The 25,556-nt window shown below is 35.9% G+C and overlaps 1 protein-coding gene across 18 annotated transcripts in view; it reads left to right on the forward strand.

Moving 5' to 3' along the window:
• POSTN (periostin) overlaps nucleotides 1-23,680 on the forward strand; it is a 36,154-nt gene extending 12,474 nt beyond the window's left edge. The window contains exons 7-24 of one of the 18 annotated variants that reach the window (XM_054842143.1): nucleotides 1,721-1,862; nucleotides 2,967-3,179; nucleotides 3,343-3,477; nucleotides 4,353-4,501; nucleotides 5,039-5,175; nucleotides 5,921-6,051; nucleotides 7,743-7,873; nucleotides 8,039-8,141; nucleotides 8,489-8,556; nucleotides 9,032-9,077; nucleotides 11,230-11,277; nucleotides 14,685-14,780; nucleotides 15,419-15,508; nucleotides 16,935-17,012; nucleotides 17,429-17,509; nucleotides 19,709-19,795; nucleotides 21,862-21,903; nucleotides 22,445-23,680. In XM_054842143.1, coding sequence (XP_054698118.1) covers nucleotides 1,721-1,862; nucleotides 2,967-3,179; nucleotides 3,343-3,477; nucleotides 4,353-4,501; nucleotides 5,039-5,175; nucleotides 5,921-6,051; nucleotides 7,743-7,873; nucleotides 8,039-8,141; nucleotides 8,489-8,556; nucleotides 9,032-9,077; nucleotides 11,230-11,277; nucleotides 14,685-14,780; nucleotides 15,419-15,508; nucleotides 16,935-17,012; nucleotides 17,429-17,509; nucleotides 19,709-19,795; nucleotides 21,862-21,903; nucleotides 22,445-22,476 — 1,809 coding nt within the window. In that variant the 3' untranslated portion in view covers nucleotides 22,477-23,680. The remainder of the gene's footprint in view (nucleotides 1-1,720; nucleotides 1,863-2,966; nucleotides 3,180-3,342; nucleotides 3,478-4,352; nucleotides 4,502-5,038; nucleotides 5,176-5,920; nucleotides 6,052-7,742; nucleotides 7,874-8,038; nucleotides 8,142-8,488; nucleotides 8,557-9,031; nucleotides 9,078-11,229; nucleotides 11,278-14,684; nucleotides 14,781-15,418; nucleotides 15,509-16,934; nucleotides 17,013-17,428; nucleotides 17,510-19,708; nucleotides 19,796-21,861; nucleotides 21,904-22,444) is intronic. The other 17 variants (XM_054842152.1, XM_054842168.1, XM_054842176.1 and 14 more) reach the window with 17 other exon arrangements.
• Nucleotides 23,681-25,556: the final 1,876 nt, after the last annotated feature.

Consider the following 25,556-nt stretch of genomic DNA (forward strand, 5'->3'; position numbering starts at 1 on the left):
TTTAACTTTTGTGAACTCTAAGCAGACATTTTCACCTAATCCTAGATAACATCTTACCTATTCCTTTTATATTGACTTTGATACCTCTGCTTGGGAAAAAACTTACTGGTATCCAGGATACATGCTAGTATCAAGCTTGGTTTTTCTTTCAGTTCCATCACATTGCACTCTGCCTTTCCGACTTTCAAAGGATGGAGTCCTTGTTTATAGCACATACACCTGTTAATTCCTGTGTGCATGCCTCTGCACTTCAGACTGCTTTAATGACTTTGGGTCCAAAAGCAAGTGTGCTAATGAAACGATTAAATAAAATCAGCCCTGGGACTCAAATATGACTTTTTTTTCCAGGATGGTTATTCCCGTCTTCCAGTTTGCCAGTTTCATATGCACTTTATCTTTCTGTCCTAGGTTGAGCTAATAGTATTTCATATTTAACCAGGCAAATTCTTTACTCAAGTCCATATATGTTCATTTTTATGTATGGCTTTTTTCTAGAAAATCTGTTCTTAATTTATATTGGCATATTTCATATTACCCTTTTAATCCATCATATATGCTCACAATATCTTTCATTACAGGTTGCAGACATCAAAGAAATAAATATTGTTATAGTATTCTCTTTTAGGATTCATCCAGTAAGGGAAACAGCCAAATTTTGAGGTTGTACAGAGGGATTTTATAAGCAAGTTAAGAAGATTTATTTAAGGAACAAAAGGGAAATTATATTTTTTGAAAAATATTGAATTGGATTTTATTTAGTTCAGACTGCTTACCTCTGCTTCATTACTAGAAAATAGAGAATTTTTCATCAAATATGTTTAAATTTACTTTTTTTTACGTCCTAAGTAACATTTTAGGGATTAAAAACCCAGAGATAATTTTTCCTGGCTTCAAAGCCCAAGAATGGAATGGAATGGAATAGAATAGAATAGGACTATGACAGTTGGAAGAGACCTACAATAATCATCTAGTCCAACTGCTTGACCACTTCAGGGCTGACCAAAAGTTAAAGCATGTTATTAAGGACATTGTCCAAATGCCTCTTAAACATTAACAGGCTTGGGACATTGACAACCTCTCTAGGAAGCCTGTTTCAGTGTTTGACCACCCTCTCAATAAAGGAATGCTTCCTGATGTCAATTCTGAACCTCCCCTGACACAGCTTTGAGCCATTCCCATGCATCCTATCACAAGATCCCAAGGAGAAGAGATCAGCACCTCCCTTTCCACTTCCCTTCCTCAGGAAGCTGTAGAGAGCAATGATGTGCCCCCTCAGCCTCCTGTTGTGATTCAAAACCTCCTCCTTGTATTTAATGTAATTAATCATACATCTGTAATATTTTAATTTTTTTCCAGGGGCAAATAATTAGCTTTGATGGACAATTTCTTTTTATCTAATTTATCAAAACCTATATGTTCACATTTTTCATTAAAAATTTGAGCCATAATAATAAAAATCTCTGCCCTGTTGTCACCTGTATCAGAATGTATTGATTACTGTGTGCTAAATTAAGGAGGTACCTCGGTATATCAAGACACATTTTTCCCACAAAATTAATTTTCTCTTCCTTTTTGTCATGTAATTTTTTAACACATCTTTCTATAACATTGAACTCAGTCTAGCATTAAAGTACCTGTGGGCAGTAGGTGAAACTAGACAACTATTGTATTTTGATTATATTTTAAATAACCAGTATTAGTAACCAAATTTATTTTCCAGGCTGCTGCCATTACATCGGATGTTTTGGATATTCTTGGAAGGCCTGGTCATTACACACTTTTTGCTCCCACTAATGAAGCTTTTGAGAGACTTCCAAGGGGAGTCTTAGAAAGGATCATGGGTGACAAGGTGGCTTCTGAAGGTATGTAACTTTTTTTCCCAAATAAGAAATACAAGTGAATAGATCAGGAGGTAGAAACATTCTAGTAGCACTGAACTTAAGGACCTGTACTTTCATACATATAGGAGTTGTTACTTCTTCTGTCTCTGATTCTTCCAGTTACCTAAGGATTCAAATTAACTGAAAACTTAGTTTCCAAAATATTTTAGAGGAAACTGAAAATATAGGCACATTGATGTTTCTGATAGTTCAGCTGCATAGTTCCAATAGAGAATGCAGGGCTATCTGAATGTGGGATTCTCTCATAGCTTTCTCATGAACAGCTTTTTCATACAAAAAGAACATGTTCTTGTAAAAGGCAAGTTCTGCCCTGACAGTCAGAACACTTATTCTTCTGAGAACTACAATAAAACTGAATAATAACTGAATCAGTCTGTTACGTGAAAATTAATGTAACGAACCACTAAGAAATGGAAGGCTACGTTTCTGTTCTCCTTTATGAGCTCCACTGCACTAAAGTTCTCCATTATTTCATTGTAGCCTGATTAAGTCACTGTGCAGTATCTCAATGGAGGATGGTGAAGAGAGGAATCTGGGCTCATTTTAATGTGAGGCAATGACTAAAAATGGAGTCCTAAAATAACATGGTTGTGCCTCTTTTTTTCAGTTTGCTTTCAGGAATTTTTAGCTGATTCTTTTGGTACCCACAGAGGATAGTATACTGAATCTCACTTGTATAGTCAGGCATAACAAAATATAAATCTGGGGCTGACTTTGTACTTAGAGGTCCATTTGGAGCATATCATGTGTATTCAACAAGTTATATACTTTGTTACATGCAGATCACAGCATAACCAGCATAGTTTTCATAATATAAAGCATGCTGAAGATTTTTGACCATAGATGTTGTCTAGAGGATTTAGAGGCCTATAGAATTCTCGTATAAGTAGCACCCATTAAAGAATCTATGAGTGCAAATAAGCAAATATGTTAGATAAGCTAGTAAACTATTAAAAATAGTGTAGATGAAATAATTTATCCTGACCAATATATAAATTTTATATATATATAAAAATATATATGTCCAAACACTTATATATGAACTTCCTACTCTTTTCTCCACAGCTCTTGTGAAGTTCCATATTTTAAATACTCTCCAGTGCTCTGAAGCCATCACAGGTGGAGCTGTCTATGAAACCTTGGAAGGAAACACAGTTGAAGTTGGTTGTGATGGTGAAAGCCTGACTGTGAATGGAGTGAAGATGGTGAAACGCAAAGATATTGTGACAAGCAACGGCGTTATCCACCTCATTGATGAAGTGCTAATTCCTGATTCTGGTCAGTGATGTGTATGAAAAACTTCTTACACTGAAGATGTTTTCTACAATCTTACCTAGATTCCTTCAGATATATTGTTATGGATAAGCATGAAAAATCCAAATCAGGAAAAGAAAAAAGAAAGTGTGTGTTAAAATACCTTTCCTTATTCCTTTATTTGCAGCCAAGCAAGTCATTGAGCTTGGGGGTGCCCAGCAGACTACTTTTACAGACCTGGTGGCACAGCTAGGACTGGCATCTTCTCTAAGACCAGAAGGCCAATACACTCTCCTGGCACCTCTGAATGGTGCTTTCTCAGGTCAGTAGCCTTAAAAGATTATGCTCTGAATGTCAAAATAAACAGGAATATATGCTACCCTGACAGTTTTCCAAATAAGCCTCAGTACTTGTTCTAAGTCCCAAGGAAAGAAAGACATAGAGAAATACAGATACTTCATCCTTTCAAAATACATACCATGCAGAAAGACAAAACAAGCCTAACCACCAGGCTGCACAGCTTGTTTTTAGTGGTATAATAAGTTAATGTAAATAGTATCACTAAATTAAGATACTAAATATGCACAGAGAGATTGTGGGAAAGAAAATATATTAACGAACTGCCAGTTCTCTTAATCTTTGCCTTACTTGCATTATATCCACAACTTCTTTATTCTGAAAAAATTTATACAGAAAGGTTGGTATTTTCCAGTACATTAACGCAGAGAGAAACTGATACAAATATACTAGAAAACAGGTGTTTGCATATTTGCAGAAGTCACCACATGGGCATCCTGCCCTTCCCCCAAGAATCTGCGTGTTAACTAACCAGCACAGAAGCAAATGTGTAAAAGTTTTTTAAGGTGCACATGCAGAAACGAAAAGTTGTATTAAGAACTTCAGCAGTAATTCAGAAGATGGAGCAGGACCACATATAAATCATCTGCCATATTATTTATAGTAATTAATCAGGGCTATGTCAAAAGTTCATGTGTGAATTTAAGGAATGGTAATTTGCAGAAACAATTTAACAATTCATTTTCTGTGTACACAGATCTGTTGAAGCCTTAACTCAAGCATTTCAAAGAAAGTTTCAGTATTTCCATGATCTTTTAATATAGCATCCACAGTTAACCTTATCTGAATGAAAATTCATTATATAAATCACTATATATTAATATCTAAATGGCTTTGTAGACGACACCTTAAGGATGGATCAACGCCTTCTTAAAACGATCCTGCAGAATCACATTATAAAAGTGAAAGTTGGGCTCAATGAACTGTACAATGGACAAGAGCTGGAGACTATTGGAGGAAAACTGCTTAGAGTCTTTGTGTATCGCACAGTAAGTGAATGGGGCTTTCTAACAATATGTATCCCAACAATGAAAATGAAGTGTCATGAAAGAAAGATGAATTAAACCTCCAACATTTACCATTACAACTATCTAGCAAAAACCTTTAAGCTTTTAAGCTAGCAAAAAATGAAAATCTGATCTTTATCGATGGGAACTCTGTTTGCATGGAAGACTCTTCTGGGAAACGAAACAGGATTCCAGATTTAGCACTCCATTAATTATAATTTTTTAAAGTTCATTTTTAGAACTGTTTAAGAACATTCTCAAGATAAACAAACAAAAAAAAAAATCAAGTTTGGAAATATTTACACCATATTAACATACTCCAGATTTTGCTACTTTTGCTTTCTCAAGCAATACCAGATTTCCTGGCAAGAACACACAATTTGACTGTATGAAATATATTTGAATATTATTTTTAAATTTAGGATTCTGTTGGGAAGTATGCATCCATCTCATTTTCTCAAATATGTTTAAATGTGTATCATTGTGTGAATACCTACACTTTTTTTGTCTTTTAATCAGGCTGTATGTATTGAAAATTCATGCATGGTCAGAGGAAGTAAAGAAGGAAGGAATGGTTTTATTCACATTTTCAGACAGATCATCAATCCAGCAGAAAAGACATTGCATGAAATGCTAAGAAATGATAAACGGTTTAGGTGAGTAGCAGTTTTGACAGCACTGAGATTTTCCTGCAGAAGGTAACTGTATGTATAGCACAGCTGGTCTGAGAAATAGTTGCAGACTGTGAGTTGTTGGATTTTGGGGAGCAAGGAGGGCAGGGAAGGGGTTATTACTACCTGGGGAAAAAAAAAAAAGGAGTGGAGAACTGAAAAGAAAAGTGAACTTCTCCAGCTGTATGCTGAAAGGGCTCCCAGATTTTACAGTAGGTGGTTAATGACACATAGAAGTCAGTAAGACATCAGAATGAGAGAAATAAGAGGACAAAGGGGATTGGCTAATACATCCAGAGCTATAAATGCAGCAGGGTCTGGAGGCTTAATTAATTAGTAGTACAATTTCATATGAGTGCAGCATGATTGCACACCCTTCCAGTATATATTTCGGTCATCTGTCTGCAAGCATCTCAACATTCCTAGAGAGACCAACTGCCCTTGTCATCCTTCCTTCTTGTCTTTGATCTGTGGAGGTTTTATCTGATGAACTCTGCTCTGATCCAGGCTGCCAATAATTATTTTTTTTCCTCAAATTCTTTTTCCTCAGTCTGCTACTCTTAAGACTTAAGATTTTCCTCCTCTACTCTCTTTGTTTCTGGGAAATAGTAAGCGTGTTTGAAGATTGAAGCACTGTCAGAAAAAATGAGGAAACTAAGTGCCTGGACCCAAGTATAGTTACTACCTTTCAACAGAATGTATTTGTGTTTTGTCTGTTTGTTGTAAACAGCGTTTTCCTCAGTCTGGTGAAAGCTGCAGATTTAGATGATGTTCTGTCACGGCCTGGAGAATGGACTCTGTTTGTTCCAACTAATGATGCCTTTAAAGGTTTGACTGATGACGATAAGGATATATTGATAAGTAAGTAACATAAGAAAACTAAAATACAAGCAAAGGTAAAATTGATGGGAATGGTGGCTAGTGCATTTCTTACACAAAAGGTGTCTGATGAAATAGCTTATATTTTGCATAGAGCAGGTCATAGGACTTCCCTAAATTAATTCCTTCTTGGGGGATAGAGAAAACATCTTTTTTGGAAAAAAAGCATCCAGCCTGAATTTAAATTTCAATTTCATTCTTTGATATATTATTCCAATGTATAATTACCTTCCAAATTAAAATCTGCATTCATTTAATTAGCTTCAACTTTTCATCATTCAACCTTGCTATAGATTTATTAAACTGAAAAGTCTCTTATACCACATTTCCAGTACTGAATATTGCATTAAAAGATATGCAGTATTGACTTTCTTATCTTTCCTTTCCTTTCTCTTCTCTGCCTCTACCCAGTGATCTCTGATATCACCTGTGCTCCACAAGTCAGATATTGAATATATATTGCTAAATGCCAATTTACACAATTTCTTTCCATCTTACAGAATCACAGAATGGTAGGGGTTGGAAGGGACCTCTGGAGATCATCTAGTCCAAGGCTCTTGCTAAAGCAGGATTACCTAGAGATCTTTCAAACGCTGGAATTATATAGATTTTTCACATGATTTAAAAGTAGTTCTTTAATGTCATGTTTTCTTTCCATAAGAGAAAGAATGCACAGTGAATACTTCAAACTCTCCTGCAGAATTTCCCACTAGAGGGGTAGGCTGTGGCCACAGCACTCTAAATATTTTTACTTTACTTGAGGGTAATGTGAATCTGGCCTGTGCACAAGTGTGGGAGGAGTGGTTGTCTTGAATCCCACATCCAGAAGGTCAGTCACATTTTCTGTTCCTGCACTTCTCAGATCAAAGTTCAAAGACATGAAGCCAAATCCCATGAATCCTTAATGACTGCAGAGTCCAGCTCAGAGCGTTGATAAGTAGCAACCCCAGCTCCATTCAGATTTAATCACTAATGAGGCACTGTGAATTTGATTTATCTCTTCAGCCATTTAACATTATGACAGTGGTCTAAATTGCCTTCTAGTGCAGTGTGTCTCTAGTGACTAACAGTAAATTAACAAACAGCCTAAATGGCTAACATTAGATAGCTACAAAATGAAATTAAATGAAGCTTGTCTCAAGGCTGTGAACTGAAGTAACTGGATAAATGCCATTGTTCTGTTTTTATTGGAGAATATAGTTATTTTGTTAACTAATATTGAGTTTATCAGGTCTATTGTTTTTTGTCTTCAATTCACAGCTTGACATTGTACCCAAGGCCCATACCATTTTGGATTATTTCTATAATTAAGAATACAATTATATTTGCCATTCTGCTTTTCAAGGGGTTTTATGTACTAGTTTTTTCTATCATTGTGACTCAGTTTCTACTTACTTTCCTTGGCAGATGAGATTTTAAATTACCCTCATTATTTTTTTGCAGCAGAACGTCCATTTCTTGTGTCAGATTACTTTCCGGAATTCTGTCTTGGCTTTCTTTAAAGACATTAAGTTGCTTTCTCCATAAAAATTAGACATTAAAATATGTAATGGTAGCTTCATTCATATCATGCTTGATTCAGGCTCAAGCCTGTGTGAATCCTTAGAATTTCCAGAAAGAATTATCCATTACCATTTAATTTTTACTCCTACTTTTTGTTTCTTTTTAAATAGGAGACAAAAATGCTCTCAGGAACATTCTCCTTTACCACTTGACACAAGGAGTTTTCATTGGAAGTGGCTTTGAGCCTGGTGTGACAAACATTCTTAAAACTATCCAAGGAGGGAAACTCTACTTGAAAACAGTTAAGTGTTGAAGTCTCCTTGATACAACTTTGTAACAGGGATTTTATGTTCCATGTCTATCCACATTACAGAACAGAATTAATTTCTCTGAACATTGTATTAGAGTTTGGGATTTGTTTTTTAATGTCCCATATAACCTGTGTTCTCTTTTTATCCTATACCAGGTGAATGATACTCTTCTGGTTAATGAACTCAAATCAAGAGAATCTGATCTCATGGCAACCAATGGTGTCATTCATGTTATTGATAAACTGCTATATCCAGCAGGTGAGTATTAGTTCATGTAACTTATACCCACTCTTCTGAATCTGTTTACATGTTATGTAGGTGCAATAACTTAAAGTTAATTCCTTTAAGGAGACAATTCCTATGTGGAGTAAGAAACAAGAAATTTACCTTACTACTAATTTTGTGGAAGGCTTGTGCTTGAAACCATGGCAACTGTTTGAAATTTTATGAGTCAAGTGGAAGACAAGATGCCTTAGGCTATCTTTTCCACTAATATGGAAGAATGTATATGTACAAGTACATGCTTGTATGAGTGTTTGAGATGATTATATCTCCTGGTCACTGTAAACGTATGTTTCCTCTTACATGCCTATTTCTTTTGTCAGATCTGCCTGTCGGAAATGATCAATTGCTCACAATCCTGAAGAAGTTGATTAAGTACATTCAAATTAAGGTACTCAGTAGCTTCCATTTACCTAAAAATAATCATGAATGATACTCTGCACTCAACAGTTAGAATATATGTTTTTCAACACCAAATAATTGTAGAATATTTGCATTTGGATAAATCCAATGTGAACTAGCCCAAATCTGCTCTTTGATTCAGCTACACTTTATCACTCCAGCGAAATAAATCACTTCTAAATCCTTGAGGCAATCTCTCTTTGAAAGAAATACTGAGTGAGTAAATTGCTACGTCATTAAACCCACCAGCCTCAATAGCCTGTGGAGAAACATAGGCCTCCTGACCTATCATCTCAGCTATTCTCTTGAGACTGCATTCTCCCTCAGTAATGAGTGAGGACCTAGGCAAATTGCATAGCCTAATATTTAGATCAATGAAGCACTGAATCCTGCCCACATTCATTAGGAAACAAGAAGGCAAATTCTTTCTTTTAAATTTTAACATTACTTTTCTGTATTTATAGTTTGTTCGTGACAGTACCTTCAAAGAGATTCCACTGACGTTTTACAGTAAGTTCATTTAAAATACTTCCAGATGGATTTGAGATTGCTTTTTAAATGTTGCCATTTCCAATATTGAATTGTAGATCTTTTTTTTCAATAAAAAAGAAAGCAATTTCTGGGAAAGTAAGATGTGCCAATGAAGCACAGGAAGAGAAAGACCCAAAGTAGAATGTTTCTGGCTATTGTGCTACTGTATGTATTTTTTTCCCCTTTCCAGATGTACAGGAAAGTAACCCTGAAGTAAGCTGTTCAAACTCTTTGGAATAGGCGAGATACATATGGAAAAGATTGTTTTCAGTTTTTAGCCAAGGTTCAGTGTTTGGTGCATAGCAGAGTTGTACTGCCTCTCTCTCCAACACGTAGCATTGTACCATACTGACTCTCCAAGATTTAACATTGACCAAACTCTGCACTGAGATACTTTCTTTTTCATAAATGCTTCCAGAGGGCCAGAGCGTACCTGTTGCACCTATTTCCCATACATGCAAATACGACGCTTGTATGGAAGGCAGTTGTTCTGACCATTTTCTGTTTAAGGGAGTAAATGTAAAAAAGGAACTATTTTTGATCTCTTGCAGCTATTCTCAGGGTTTGCATTTAGTTTTTGCATATAAAGTGGAACCTGTTGAAGCAAACTGTTAGACAAAGATCCTGCAGAAGCTTTGGCTTGTGAGGGAATATGGCAGATGATTAAATATCTATAGGATTCTACCCACATTTCTCAGTAGAAATGGAGAACATCACATTAGGCTTTTGAAAATTGAGAATGGGTATATTGAAGTTAAAAGACTCTTGGAACAAAGAATGGAACAATCTATCTTGATGGCAACTTGAAAATGAGTCAGCAGTGTGCCCTGGCAGCCAAAAGGGCCAACCGAGTCCTGGGGTGCATCAAGCGCAGCATAGCTAGCTGGTCGAGGCAGGTGATTGTCCCACTCTACACTGCACTGGTGCTGCCCCACCTCAAGTACTGTGTGCAGTTTTGGGTGCCTCAGTATGAGGACACCAAACTATTAGAGTGTGTCCAGAGGAGAGCAACCAAGATGAACGGTCTCAAGGGCAAGACTTACGAGGAATGGCAGAGGTCATTTGGTTTGTTCAGCTTGGAGAAGAGAAAGCTAAGCCTCATCACACTCTACAGCTTCCTCGAGGAGAACAGTGGAGGGGGAGGTGCTGATCTCCTCTCTGTGGTGACCAGTTATAGGACATGAGGTAATGGAATGAAGCTGCATCAGGGGAAGGTCAGACTGGACATTAGGAAAAGGTGGTTGGTCACTGGAACAGGGTCTCCAGGGAAAGTGGTCATGGCACCAAACCTGTCAGAGTTCAAGGAGCATCTGGACAATGCTTTTAGTCATATGGTTTAGTTTTAGGTAGTCTTGTGAGGAGCAGGAATTTGGACTCGATGATCCTTATGGGTCCCTTCCAACTTGAGATATTCTATGATTCTATCTTCGACGGCCAGTGAGAATAGCATGAGAGGCAATGTCTGCAAACTGAAGCAAGGGAGGTCAATGTCAGACATCAAGAAAGTTTTAACTGTTGGTTTAGTTGAATGTGGGAATGGGAAGGCTGGGACCCCTACCAGTGAAGGCTTCTCTACCAGTGAATGGATATGAGTCCAATAATGATCCATCAGAGATGTTGAAGGAATACTGGAGCCTATCTTAGGTGTAGTGGGAAAACTTGATCTCCGAAGGGCACCACAGTCATACTCTCCATGACATTCTATCAAGTGTAAGAATAGTTCTGAATGTCAGAGAGTTTCCTCTGTTTACCAGGTCAGCTCCCTAATGAAAAGGAAAGGACAAGATTTGAACTTAAGGTACACTAGGGAATTGTGCATATCTTTATGCAGGGAATTTCATGAGCCATAATGTACCTTACATTCTCATGGGTTTCATAACCAGTGGATTTCGTAAGGCACAAAAGACAAATAGCATGCCAGCAGACTCCGTCAGCAGGTGACTTGTATACACCACCATTTAGTAGCTAGAACTGAAATCCATACTCTAGATCCTTTTGAGTTACTTTTCCATCCATTAATATCTGTGATTTTATCCACATCTTTATAACCAGACCAAATCTAACTGATCATTACCAGAAAAGAAACTGTAAGAATGGAATGTGCTTTATATTCCATTTTCTATACTTTCAGAAATTAACATAATTGAAAGCAACGTCCAGCCCATCATCAGAAAGGAAGGTAAATGAGGCCATTAGAATATATATTTCTGTATATGCCTCCATACATATACAAAATATATATAGTATCTATTTCTGTAACAGGATGCATTTTGTACATAACAGCTCCAGGACGTTCAGCACTTTGCTGGAAAAGCAAAGATACATATATTGCAATTAGAACTGGCTGAAATATTTTTTATAAAAAGATTACCCACAGTTGTTACTCCCAAATGAATTTTCTCCTTTTTCTGTGGGTATTTTTAAAATATTTTTTAAATAATCTTTTTTTCAAACAATTTAAGTGCCCCAGATATTACTATACTTTCAATTTAAAAAAATTCCTTTTTTAAAATATTAAAACAGTTTTTTTAAAAAATGAAGTAGATTTATTTCTTATATTTTGAAGGGGAAAAAAAGGAGTTTATTTTTCTATAGTTTTCAATCAGTTCTAAATACCAATATCTGTCATATGCCTGGAAAGGATGGTTAGCCAAACTTTCTCTTTTAATTTCTTGAGGTAAAAGCATGAACTGAAGATTAGTGGTGGGACTGAAGAGAATAAAAAGTAGGCCTGGGACTGTCAAAATCACTTGTGATGCGTAACTTAACTAAAACACCCATTGGTTTCACTAGACTGGGCACACTGTTAATGAGCTCCAGTTTCCCATTGAAATAAAAATGCTCAAAGGGAATCTACTTAAGCTCAATTGAGGAGAAAGGCAGTTAAAAATATCTTGCAAAAATTTTATCCAGACTGTTTAGTCATTGTTTTTGGTAGGACTTCCTCCCAGCAGAAGTGACATGAGCTTGCTTTTTCAACAGCTTGTCTGCTCTTCATCCCACCTAGGATTAGACACCATTTAGCACAGATGCTGATCTTTGTTGCCCAGTCTCCATCATTAAATCAGATCCACAGAATATAAATGGATAGAGGATTCCATATGGTAATTCATCCAAGATATTTTAGAAATCTTCCTATGATGAAGGGAAATCATTCTCTGAAAGTACCTGTTTTTCTGTGTTAAATCCAGAGACAGGGCATATAGTTTAGGTGATTTACATGACCTTTAGAAGTTGAAAGTTAACTCAAACAAAACTGTCTTTTAAAGAAAAAAAAAATGAAATGTCTGAGCACTTCTATAGTCAAATGTACAACTAAGTGTTAGTCACAAGAGAGAGAAAAAATAACTTTATAAGAAGTTAGTGAGTATTGAAAAGTTACTCCTTTCCATTGCCAGCACAGTGTTTCTGCTTTGGGACGCACTCCAGGAAACAATCTCTGGCCAACACAGCCTTTCTGCTGATGATTCAGAAATAGTCCTAATAAAGCCAATTCTGGCCCTTTGAGCTTGCTAGCTGTAACAGTAGTGAGCAGCAGCTCCCATCAAAACCACGTAAGCCCACAACCATCTGCAGAAAAAAGCTGGCAAAGTTGCATGTTAATTTTTGCAACATATGTCAGAAAGTTCTAGCAGATCGGGATGGAAAGGTGATTTCAGTAAAAAAAACCCCACCACTACCACCCCCAAGTTTAGAGGGTGATGTCTGCCCTTTCCTGTCTCAATGTTTTCTACCTGAGTTGTGCTTCCATTGTCCATACATAGGCAAGTTAAGGGGACCTAAAGGATTAAATCTGATTGAAACACAAACCTTAATGGATTAATGGGGGAGGTTTAGATTTGATATTAGGAAAAATTTCTTCACCAAAAGGGTTATCATTGGAACAGGCTGCCCAGGGAAGTGGTTGAGTCGCCATCCCTGGAAGTATTTAAAAGACACATAGATGTGGTGCTTAGGGACATGGTTTAGTGGTGGACTGGGCAGTGTTAGGTTAACAGTTTGACTTGATAATCTTAAAGGTCTTTTCCAACCTAAACAATTTTATGATTCTGTAAAATATTCAAAGGAATGATCCTAGACTAGGCAGTATAGCAAACTATGGCTTTACCTTTTGTTTTGCCTATATCTGCTGTATGAATCACATAGGAAGGTACAGCAATTTAGAAATCTTAAGAAAAAAAATAAAATTATAAACATTCAAAAACATACCTTTGACATATTTTCATTACTATTCATCACTTGTATCAATATATGTTAGTATTTAATCGTTTCCTAGCATGCAAAAATGCCTCTAAATTTAGAACAGAAGTGAACAAATCTTGTAAGATTGCTTCTTTACAATCTTTAGGAATGTTTTTCAGCCAGACTTGTTAGAAAATAAAAGAAAAAGCAATGGATTGTTCAGCTATTTAAAATTCTGAGTAGATGAATAATCTATTCTACAATAACTAGGCATCATTATGATCCTATCATCTCATCTGTTGCAAATAAATGAATTATTTAGCTCTAAAGTCCAACTTATAAAATCATCTTCTGTTGCAAAAGCAAATTAAAATTTATGCTTGGATTTGTTACTGTCAAAGGACACTAGTTAACCTGAATTGTACTGTTTTCAACAATTAACACCATATTAAAAACTATTGTTACATGCTGATCAGTAATTTATGAAAAAACCCTATGCAGTATTGACTTCTACATAAATTCATATAAAGAAAGATTTTAAAGGGATTTTTAAGGAAGGTGAGAGAGATGGACTGTGTTACGTTTCTAACTGCCAGTCAGAGATACATTTGGATCAGTGTGCTCTACAGGGATTGCACAAGATTAAGAGGTTTGTTTTGGCCATTGAAATAAAGATAACCATTCCTGTGCAACTAATGATAGCTATTAATGCTGACAAATATCCTTACAGCTGTTCCAGCTGATCTCTGAAGTGTATTTATTTTTTCCTTAAGCTGGGTGACCGCTGGCCAAATCTTGGTAGCTTAAAAAAAGAAAAAAAAAAAAAAAAGCTGAATAAATCCCCCCCCAAACAACAAATACCCCCCCAACACAACAAATAAAAACACCATAAGGGAATTTTAAAGACCTCATTTCCTCTTGGATATCTGTACAGTTAGTAAGAAATAATATGACAAACTTTTCTCTCTCTAGTTATTTTCTAAGTGTGCATGCAATAGTTTGAATGCTCATCACAAGCAGAGCAATAGCTATAAGATTCCAGTAATGCCGTAGAGTAGGCTTCTTACCAACATGTACAGAGGAAGACTTCCTTTCAGCTGCTGAGGATCTGGTTTTTGCCTGAGACTTGTCAACAGATATTAAAAATATCAGATACAGAAAAGTAAAAAAAATAGCTGTAAATAGTAACTGTGCAACAAGATCTAAATTTAAGATTGCCTGGGAGGAAGTGCAAGTTTGTAGAGTATTGTTGCAAATGGCTTGTCAGATTTCAAAAATCCCCCATTACAGTCATCTGGTTTATTAAGGGCAGGGGGGATAATGCTAGCTTCATCTCAACGCCATGGAATACCATAAATATTTTTATGACTATTTGTAATGTGTTGTTTTTTTCCTATGCCACAGACCCATCTATCACACAGCTCACTAAATTAATTGAAGGGGAACCTGAGTTCAAAATAGTCAGGGAAGGGGAGACAATAACTAAAGTGATTCATGGAGGTTGGTATGCTTTCAGAAACTCAATTTGTATTAGTTAAAATTTGAAACATACATTATTCCCACTCAGTTTCTACTTTAATGTAGGTGATTCATGTGATATGTTAGGCAACTGTTCTGTTTTTAACAAGAACTTCTGGAAGTATTGTAATTTTATTGTATCATTTAATCTATGATTCTCACTTTTCACACATTTCAAAAGAATTTTTTCTTTTTTTCTTTTTTTTTTTTTTTTGTCTAGCTGTGTCCTGTAGCTACAGTCAAGACAGTGTTAGGAATGCTCTGCATGCTAACATAACATCTATCTCAGTTAATAATTGTTTACTGGTTGTTGTCCTGCAATCAAAAATGCAGTAGGAGATTCTGTGTTAGAAAGGCAATTTTATCAGACAGAGAGGTAAACTTTGCCTCTAAGAGCATTGAGAAGTTCACATCTAGGGTGCTTTCAAAAGAAAAATAGCATGTGGCCATCCTAAATTTGAGGGAAACTTAGTTCTTGGTCTTCTCTGAACATTTTTATTTTTTGCAAAATAGACTATGGTATTTCTTTGTGTGCTTCAGTAGGTTTCAGCCTCTCAAAACCAGCACTTGTAACACTGTTCATCAGTTGATTAATGTCTTCAATTTAAAAATCCTTGTAGAACCAATTATTAAAACATATACCAAAATCATTGATGGGCGACCTGTGGAAGTGACAGAGAAAAAAGTAACAGAAGAAAGAATTATTCAAGGTAAATTATGCTGAGCTATTCATACTTAGTGAAGTTCATCATTACATACAGAAGTAACACATCTTAAGTTCTGTCATAACGCCTAAACTGCATTTCCAGGAGAGATAAATTTTCCCTAATGCTTCCCACTACCTACTTATGGCTCAAATTCTAGCTGTGTGTGCTACACAAACATATACAGAAATGGCAACAATATTTTAAGAGCATGTAAAACAATGAAATTTTGGGTTGCGTATCTCCAGGTAGGTTTCATTTGACCAAAGGTAGACATTCAGTGTGTGGATACCTACTTCTGCATGTCATCCCAGGCTCCCTTGACAATCATTTCAGAAAAAGAACTTCTTGATTTCTCTGTAATTAGGGGCCTAGATTGATCTGACATCCACAAGTTAGAAATTTGTTTCAGCTAATATAGGATAAAATTAAGGTGCATCTATGTCCCTCGATCTTCTCCCACAGTAACTTTCAAACTCTTTGGCCAATTTAAATTATATTTGACCTAATACAGAGATGTTTCTTTAAGAATCCTAGAAACGTCACAGGAATTGAAAAGCCAAGTGAAGCATATTTAAGCAGTCACAAATTCTGTGTTAACACATTTTGATCCCCTTGGTTAAATACCAGTTTGAATGCTTCTGTCTGCCAGAGCAGTTGTAAGGAAAAGACGGTGTTATAGGAACATATTGACTTAGCAGAAAGTATTAATATTCAGTTTATTTAGAAAATCTTAAAATTTAATTTAACTAAGTCATTAAAGGAGAAATAACGAACCAAATTTAAGTATTCTCATACAACTATTTACTACAATGAAAATAACTTAATGAAAAACATTGGTGGTTTCTGAATGAATCTGGGACTATTTTCTAATACAAAATTTCTGGGGGTAAAAATAAAATACCATTTTCTCATATCTGAAATTCAAGTTTCACTAATATCTCACATAAAATGGCCAATATGATGTAAAATGCCAGTGTTTCAGACCTGGTATTTCCTTCTGTTCCCTCTGTACTAGAATCTCAAATGATAAAGAATCTCAAATGTTAAGCTCTCAAATGATTCATAGCAGTAATAAAAGCAACAACGTCTATTTACAACAGGGGACTCAGACTCTTTTTGCACTTAGGAATATCTGACCTCTGACCTAATACAACAAAGTGATTAAAACTGTGTCTTACCTTAAGAATGTGAGCAGATATTTACTATTAGCATGTTAAATTTGTCTAATTACTCTCCTGAATAGCTCTAAATACTATCTGTAACCCTCTTTCAGTTTCATTTGAGACACAGTGAAAGGTAAAATAACCACAAAAGCAGGTTAAAGCATGCTAAAGACAGAACTATCGTAAGTGTTAAATAGGAAAAAATAGCTTAAAAGGCAAGGATTATATCTGATTGAAGTCACTGTCTTACACATCTTTTTTTCCAGGTCCTGAAATAAAATATACCAGAATTACTGCAGGTGGTTCAGACAATGAAGAAAAGTTAAAGAAATTGCTTGAAGAAGGTTAGTATCCTTGTTTTCTTTCCTTCCTTTAAAAAGAGAATTAAAAATTATATTACCTAAGTAATTACTGAGTGCATACTCCATGTTTTCAGCAAAGGTGCTCATACAGCAAAATCATACCCAGAGATTAAACCTCAGAACCTGAGAAATGTCCAAATCTAATGGTCTGGTTTGAGTCTCTGATCTTCACATTTGAATCAGCTCCAGAGTTGAGGCTGCCTGAGTCTAATATATAGTATGCTGTGTTTGTCATGTAATATGGTGTTTTCAGTGTTTACATGGAATTCAGTATCATAACAGATGAATTTTGTAATTCAGCAAAATGCTGTGACACAATTAATTCAGTAATATGCTGTTATAGGATTGTCAAATGTTTTCTGTAAATCAATTTTTTGCCATAACCTGTATCCTATCAGAGGTTACCAAGGTGACCAAATTTATTGAAGGTGATGGTCATTTACTTGAAGATGAAGAAATCAAAAGACTTCTGCAGGGAGGTAATTCAGTGTATTATAACTAACCTTTTTGCAACAGGTTATGATAACTGAAACCCCTTCTTGGATATATTGATCTCAACATTTTAAAGACTGACCTAGCGAAACTGTAATTTTAATGGGAGAAAAAATAGAATGCCATATATGAAGTGCCAGATGTCTGTGAAATGGAAATAAGTACCAAAGTTTGATTAATCATTTTTTTTATTACAATGATCATGAAAAAAGAAAATTATTTGGGTTTTTTCAGTCTTTAAAAAGTTACCTAATGAAAACTCAGGGGAGCAATGAAGATTTATTCCACTAGCTGTGAACTCTCTTTTTTCAGCAAATTTAAATCTGCAAAAGACACTGATAAAGTGGAAAGTATTGTGATAGGCCAAATTCATCTTACTTATCAATTCTTCAGAAATGAATATTCATTGCCCTCAAGTTAATAATTAAAGGCATGTTTAACATCCTCCTTTCGATGCTTACAGGTGATGGATATGAAGGCATTAACTTTAATTCTCTTCAAATATAGCATTCCAAGGAATGATTTTCTTTCCTTCTTGCTCTCTTAATTCTAACAGTTTTTGCAATACATAACCAGTAGCTGTAGAAAACTGGTAAAAGAACTTGTGCTTATTCAATTAATCTTTACCTATGAATTTGGAATGTTCTCTGCTTAATGTAGATTAGAAAAAACTATCTATAATAGCAATGGGGAATAAAAAAAGAGAATTCAAGTATTGGTTTTTTTAGTAAATGTAAGTGTAAACCTGAGTCAGAAGCTCAGAAATATGTATGGATATCTCTTGGCATAAATTAATTGAATCAACGTAATTTTATGTTCACTTTTTAGTAAGTTACAAACTTGAATACCAGTGAAGTAGCTCACAGCCAGCTGTGTGTTCACTGAACTAAATCTTGTAGTCCTTCAAAAGCACTATTCTGTAATTGTGACTTAAACTTTAGTTAAGTGAAAAATTTAGTGATGGCTGAATGGCTGAACAGCTTTCCACCAAATAAAACCATGCTAGTTGATAATACAACTAGTCTTAGATACAAGCCAAAATATGGCTATGAATATTGTTGACTGTATTTCTCTCTTCTGTTTTAAACATCGAAATCTTAGTTTTACAGATCTAAGCCAGGATATTCCTATAAACATTGGAGAGAAATAGGAACTTCCAGAGGGTTTTTCATCTTATTCTGTCTTACGTGTCCCAGCCATGTGAAAAGAGTTGCTCTCTGGAGATGCCTATGTCAGTGTTGAATATTCAAAAGAAAAGTTGAAAATGAAAGAGAAAATCCCTCCATGTATTGGACTATGTTCTACTGGCATCAACCAGAGAATAAAGAGGAGGAGCAAACTTTATCTGTAGAACTATTCAAAATTCTGGTGACAGTTCTGATGCCAGAATCCAATAATTACAATTGCAATTGTAATCATCTTCAGAGGTGTACAATTAAATAGATATAATCTGTAGAGATACATCTTAAAGTGATCCTATAGGTGTATGGAAAAGACATAGTTTCTCTGTAGTAAATTTGGGAAAGATGATATTGTCTCTTGAATTCTTGCTATTTTTCCCTTGCTATTATATGTTAGTTTGCATAAGCATCCTGCTTCACAGAATGGAACAAATAGGCAGATTTGTCTCTTGTTTTAATTTGATTTTTCTCTATCTTTTCTATGATTTATCCAGTCAGCTACCCTTGGCTGCCATGATAATACCTTACCATACATTTAGCCAATAAAAGCAGATACACATGCTGCTTTATGGCTGTTGGTGATAATGGTGATAATGCTTTATGTCCCTCTTGTCTACATCAAATTATTTCTGTTTTACTGAAAATTTTCTAAGCATTTAAATCTGAATCCAATCACAAATGAATGTATTCCCACTGACTAAAGTAAAAGAATGATTTCATATGGGCTGTAATTCTACTCAGACAATATCCAGCGCTGCTTATTACAACTGGCAATCTTTGCTGAACCAAAACTTCAAGCCAAGATTGCAATGAATGACTCTCAGCCCTAGAGAAGGAATCACTTGTGGCAGGGCCAAGGAAATCAGCAGGACTTTTTGGCATGAATAACATGGTGGCCTGCATACACCTAGACCCCCAAAATGACGTTGTTTCCAATGAAGATTCCTAGCATATGGAAAAATGCTATGCCAGATTTAACTCATTTGTTTTTGATGCTTATCATAGCTGGAACTGAGTACACCAAGGTTACTAAAGTAATTGAGGGAGAGCCACAGATTATCGAGAGAGAAATCAAGAAAGTCCATCTGGAAGGTTAGTTTGTCTAAAATTCCAGTAGCACTAAGACCTGCTTTGTCTGAAGTGATCATTCCAGGTACAGTTTTATAGTATCTATTCACAAAAATAACTTAGGTCAGAAGCCAGTATTTTAGCAAGAAGAGTTTTATAATTGTTTTGGAAAAGAATTCTTTTACTGACATTGCAGACAAAAATGTTGAGGCTTATCTTGTGGCTAAAAGTAGCTAAAAGATTTGGCAAGCATAGTAGACAAGAGGAAATATCTAACCACAAAGCTTAGGTAGAACATTTGAAGGAACACGCACCATAAGAATTGCCTTTTCTCTAAGCAGCACATCCAGAAGAAGACCACGTGAGTTGTTTTCAACTTGAGTTATTTCTTGTCAGTGTTAATGTGATCTGTTGATGTGAGGGGTTCTCAACTTGGTTAAGGGGGAGTAGGGTGGAGGGAATATAACCTCTGGGGTTGAGTAAATATCTCACAGGGTCTTGGAATTTCTTTACCCTTATCCTGTTCTTAAATGAGGGAAGCTCTTGGGTTTGAAAAAGTTGAATGGTGTCAAGGTCCAAAATGAATCTCTTAAGAGACAAATACAATTCAACCTGGCTTTATATTAGGAATTTGTTCTCCAAGTTTAACAATCATTTTTTAATGATCTTCATTCAAATTTAAGACGTAGCTTGTTTAGGGTTTCTTTTGCATTTGTATGTATGTCCTTTTCCAATTCTGATTCTAATAATGTAGAATAATTTATTCTGTCAGCCTTTGAACTAAATTCATAGGAAAAAATACTGTGACTCATGGAGAATGAAGTTAATAAGTTTCTACTTTTAAAATTTTGAAGTCTATGCTAAATACTGAAGGTATATCATAGTGTTTGTATAACTTCAATGTTGAGTACTACAAGGCATGCAGGTAAGTCAACTATTGCCTGAAAATTTCAGACAGGTGTGATCTTCGACCATGGGGTTTGCCTGAAAGCATAGTTGTATGCACAGCATATAAGTATGGAAAGCATACTATTGATGGACCATGTTCTGCCCTTGTCAGGGCAGTGCAGAGCTTCAAATTTTCTATCCCGTTGGTACAGATACCCAGTGTTTAGCCCCATCTGTAATGAGGTGAAACCTGTGTCTCAGGGCTATGCATTTATATACCCCATACCTCAGGATGAAAGGACAACTGACTGCAGCTGGTTTAGCGAAGATGCAAGTACTTCATGGTTGTAAAGAAGGAAAAATACCAGAGTAACATTTCTGTGACAGTAACAGAAGAATTATCTGTTATGCTTGTGAAATGTTTTTCCTCCCAATGAGGAAACAGCTGGTTTTAAAAATGTCTCAAGGTTTGATGAGAAAGAGGAAAAAATGTCCGTAGTTTCACTGAGTCAGTATTTTGGAAAACACATATATCTGCTAATGAGGCTGGTGCCTGTTCAATAGCCCTTGCTCTACTCTACACTTTAAAGCAGAAGTCTCTGAGAGAATTAACTGAACTCTAAATGTGGAATCATACTGTGGACTCACAATGCAGTGACACATCAAGCCCCAGACACAGCTGGAAATGTGGCCAACATCTTGTGATGGTTGAGTTTCAAGCATATCACTTATAAATAGTACCTGAAGTAACGTCTGTACAGCAGACCTGGAAACCCTCTACCAAAAGCTGAGACTGAGTCCTGGGCTGTTCATTAACTTATACGTCACTGACAGTGTCAGATGGTGTCTGCTGAATGAAGAGCATGGGCAAAACGTCCTGGTACCTGCCTACATCATGTAACCATCTGTAGGAGATCAGTGTGAATAATTGATTAAATTATACTGTTAAAATGTGAAAATACTTTTGAAATGTTGGTAAGATTTGATGGGTGATTGCACATGAAAGAAATGTGTGAATTGTATTATAAGCATTCATGTTTCAGGTGATCAAGTCAACATGCCAATGGGAGAAAATTATTAATTTACTGAAAACCTTAAAGAACAAACTTCGCAAGTCAGCAATGGGTTTCCAACATTTCTAATGAGTTTTAATTAAAAGGCTCTTACAAATAACTTCTGACTGCAGCATTTCTGTTTTCTAGAAGCACCTGTACGGAAAGTACAACCAACCAGGAGGACACAAGGTAAAAGCAAAACATATATTTAAACATTTTAACATGCATCAAATATTATTCTCAGTTACATTAAAAGTCAGGAGGGAAAAAAATACCCTGAAGAAAACAGAGTTCAGAAGGAAAGAGTTGCATGAATGCTTTTAGAAAAAGCATTGTTAATTACTGGATTTCTAGGGTTTTTTCCTTATATATAATTCTATCTGAAAACAACTTAGATTATGTGCTTTGGTCAAACAGTGTTTTGGATTAGAATAAAGCTGTCAAAGTGAGATCTGACTCTGGACTCTAACACTGTGAAAATGGCACTGTGGGATTCCCCACCATGGGATTTGTAACTCAGTGTTTCTACATTATTTTGATCAATTAAGAAGCTGTGAGATCATTGTAATTTCCTAACTGCTAGCACAAGAGTGAAAGATCCAACTTCAGGCTTCAATTTTCCTCTTCACATGTCCGTTTCACACGTAAATACAGTATATAGTGTAAGTATATTATATATAATTATAGGCAATAATTATGGTTCTTTTTCCATTTTTTCCACGGGGAACAGGAAGAAGGAGGACAAGACTAGTTCATTCCTAAAAGCTTTCCAAGACAGAATCCACAGAATTACAAATTAATAGCACGCTCTTTGAGAGGAAATGAAACTCCTTTTAAAAAAACGAGAACATTTGAAAATGACGTTGTCTTGATAACACAAAGTAAACTGAACCACGAATCCACAAAAAGATGTGAAGCTGCAGATACTCACTGCTAGCACAGTGCTCACTAGGAGGAGTAGTCCATTGGGGGTGCTTTAACTGCTCCTGATAGTAAGCATTATGCAGGGTGGAATCCTCGAAGTGCTGAAGGCCATCAAACTTCTGTAGAACCAGGATTCCTTCTTATGCTGGCTAGTAAGTATTTGCAGGATTGGATTCAAAAAGAGCAGGGAACAATACAGAGTGTATTTTTTTATTATTATTATTTCCACTAAATAAGAAATATAAATGAAATTAGATCATTTCTAGAAATAAAAAGAATCATTTCAGGTGACTTTTAGAGTAATCTAAGGAAATATGAGATGTTAACATAGCACTTTTGGTTCAGTAGTATTGTATGCTTTTTATAAATCAAAATTCATCATGTGTTTAATGTCATAATGACACCAGTAATGTTACCTTTTCTAAACAAATAAATATGCCTTATATTAAATGTATCTTCTTTTTTTTTTTTCCTACATAACATATCCAAATGCCTTCTAGTAAGTGGCTAATGGAAGCTCTTAAAAAGAAAAAAAGCAAACATTATGAGCTTCTTGAAATGTATTTGAGATCATGTTGACTTCTTTATTTATAAGAAAAATCATTCCCATTAAAGGAATCCTATACCAACACATATACTGAGATTCTTAAGTGTTTTCCCACTTTTCCCTAAATGTGTCTTTTGATTATTAAAGTGGATTATAAAAGGGATAAATAAAATGCATGCAAACAGTTAACTCAGCATGGAAAAAGGTTTTACAATAATTAGGCTAGGTCTGAAAGCTTTTATATCAAAACATACTTTGCTAATGTCTGGTACTAATGTGGAATTGTCTGTAAATTATGTCAGTTTTGTAACTCTAGTTTTGTACTCATAAAAGTTGTTTGCCTTTATTAACAAAAGTTGGAAAACAATTACTCATGGAGTAAGAAAAAACTGTTCAAAGTGCCTTAATTCTGCAGACCAAAGTTTCAGAGGAGTTACCTAATGTGCTTTTATACTTCTGTTTTGAAACAAATACTCAATAAAGAATTTGGCTGAACTGTGTTTGCTTTCATTTGTAAATATTATAGAATCATAGAATGGTTTGGGTTGGAAGGGACCTTAAAGATCATCTAGTTCCAACCCCCCTGCTGTGGGCAGGGACACCGTCCACTAGACCACATTGCCCAAAGCCTCATCCAACCTGGTCTTAAACACTTCTTTTTAATAGTAAAGCAAATTCTAAATATTCTCAAGTTTTTAGTGTAGTTTTTAGTTAATAAATATGCTTTCACAGAGGCAGACTGATGCTTCCCTTTCTCACTTACCACGTGCTAATGCACTTAAATTGCATCACTCTCCTTACACACAATTAAAAACCTTCCCTAATTCCATAATCACGTACCATGAGCACTACTCTCTGACTGGTAAAGCTATCTGAGCATCGGATGGATAGGTTGTGTAGCCTTACTGGGCTGTCAGACTTTCTCATTAAGGTGACCTCAAGTATCTACTATCATAGTGGTCTGGTCGAAGGACAGCTTTTAATCCTGGTAAGAGCTAGATAGCTTTTAGGCAAGAATGAGAGCTCTTAGGACTGCCTAATGGGTGAAGTGAAGCTGTCACCTTTCCCTGGGGCCTTTGACTGTCATTAAATCACTAACTAATCTGCTTTCCTCACTGCTGTGCCACTGTGAGCTGTCAGTCAAGTAAGATTTTAAAGGACAGCAATTATGTTAGAGGAGGAATGTGTCTGTGCTCTCCCCTCCCAAAACAGAACAGGAGATGTGGAAGAAAATGGAATGGAACTAACAGATACAGTATGTACAGGAACTGGGGAGGAAGCAGAAGGAGACAAGATAATGGATTAGAACCTATCCTGTGGTAGGAAATTTTTAACTTTTCAAGTGGGAATAAATTTCTAACATACAAATTTTGTATATTTTCTGCTTCGATGACATTTTAAAGCCTCTGGTAGTCACTGAAATACTTTTCTGTACTTTAATATTCACTTATGTAAAATACATAATTGTACAGGTGAAATACAACACCAGGTGAAATACAACAATATATAGAGGGCTCTCCTCCATGAACACTTGTTTCCCTGATACAGTCCATCCCTCTGAGTCCTTCCTTGACCACAGAAGGTGTCTGCCGAGCTTCAATGTACATGGACATCTCTTTTGATGGAGTGGCTTTTTTCTGTTTTTCTGAACAAGAATCCTTCCAAAACATCATGTAAAAAGAAAATCAATGTGTTCTTTTAATTGCTTTTCATATAGATAGTAATTTCTGGCTCAGCACAGACAGTCTTTTACCAAAGAGCAGATCTGAAGAACTTATGTGAATGTGACCCCACCACCTACCCTCTGTTACCCATTTCCCCTCACTTTATAGTCATTTTAAACTAATGTGACTAAATGTCATGGTTTAACCCAGCAGGCAGCTAAAACAACCACATAGCTGTTTGTGCGCCCCCACTCCCCCAGTGGGATTGGGGAGAGAATCGAAAAGGAAAAGGAAAAAAAAAAGTAAAACTCGTGGCTTGAGATAAAGACAGTTTAATGGAACAGAAAATGATGATGATGATGGTGATGATGATAAAATATAAAAAACAAGCAATGAACAGCACAATTTCTCACCACCTGATGCTGATGCTTAGCTGGTTCTTGAGCTGCCCCATCTCCCAGCCAGCTCCCCAGTTATGGTATGGAATACCCCTTTGGCCAGTTTGGGTTAGCTGCCCTGGCTGTGTCCCTTCCCGGCTTCTTGGGCACCCCCCACCTTCTCGTTGGCAGGCCAGTATGAGAAGCTGAAAAGTCCTTGACTGCTTGGCAACAACTAAAACATCAGTGTGTAATCAACATTATTCTCATCCTACATCCAAAACACAGCACTATGCCAGCTGCTAGGAAGAAAATTAACTCTGTCCCTGT

Source organism: Grus americana, chromosome 1 (assembly GCF_028858705.1).
Source record: "Grus americana isolate bGruAme1 chromosome 1, bGruAme1.mat, whole genome shotgun sequence".
NCBI lineage: Eukaryota > Metazoa > Chordata > Aves > Gruiformes > Gruidae > Grus > Grus americana.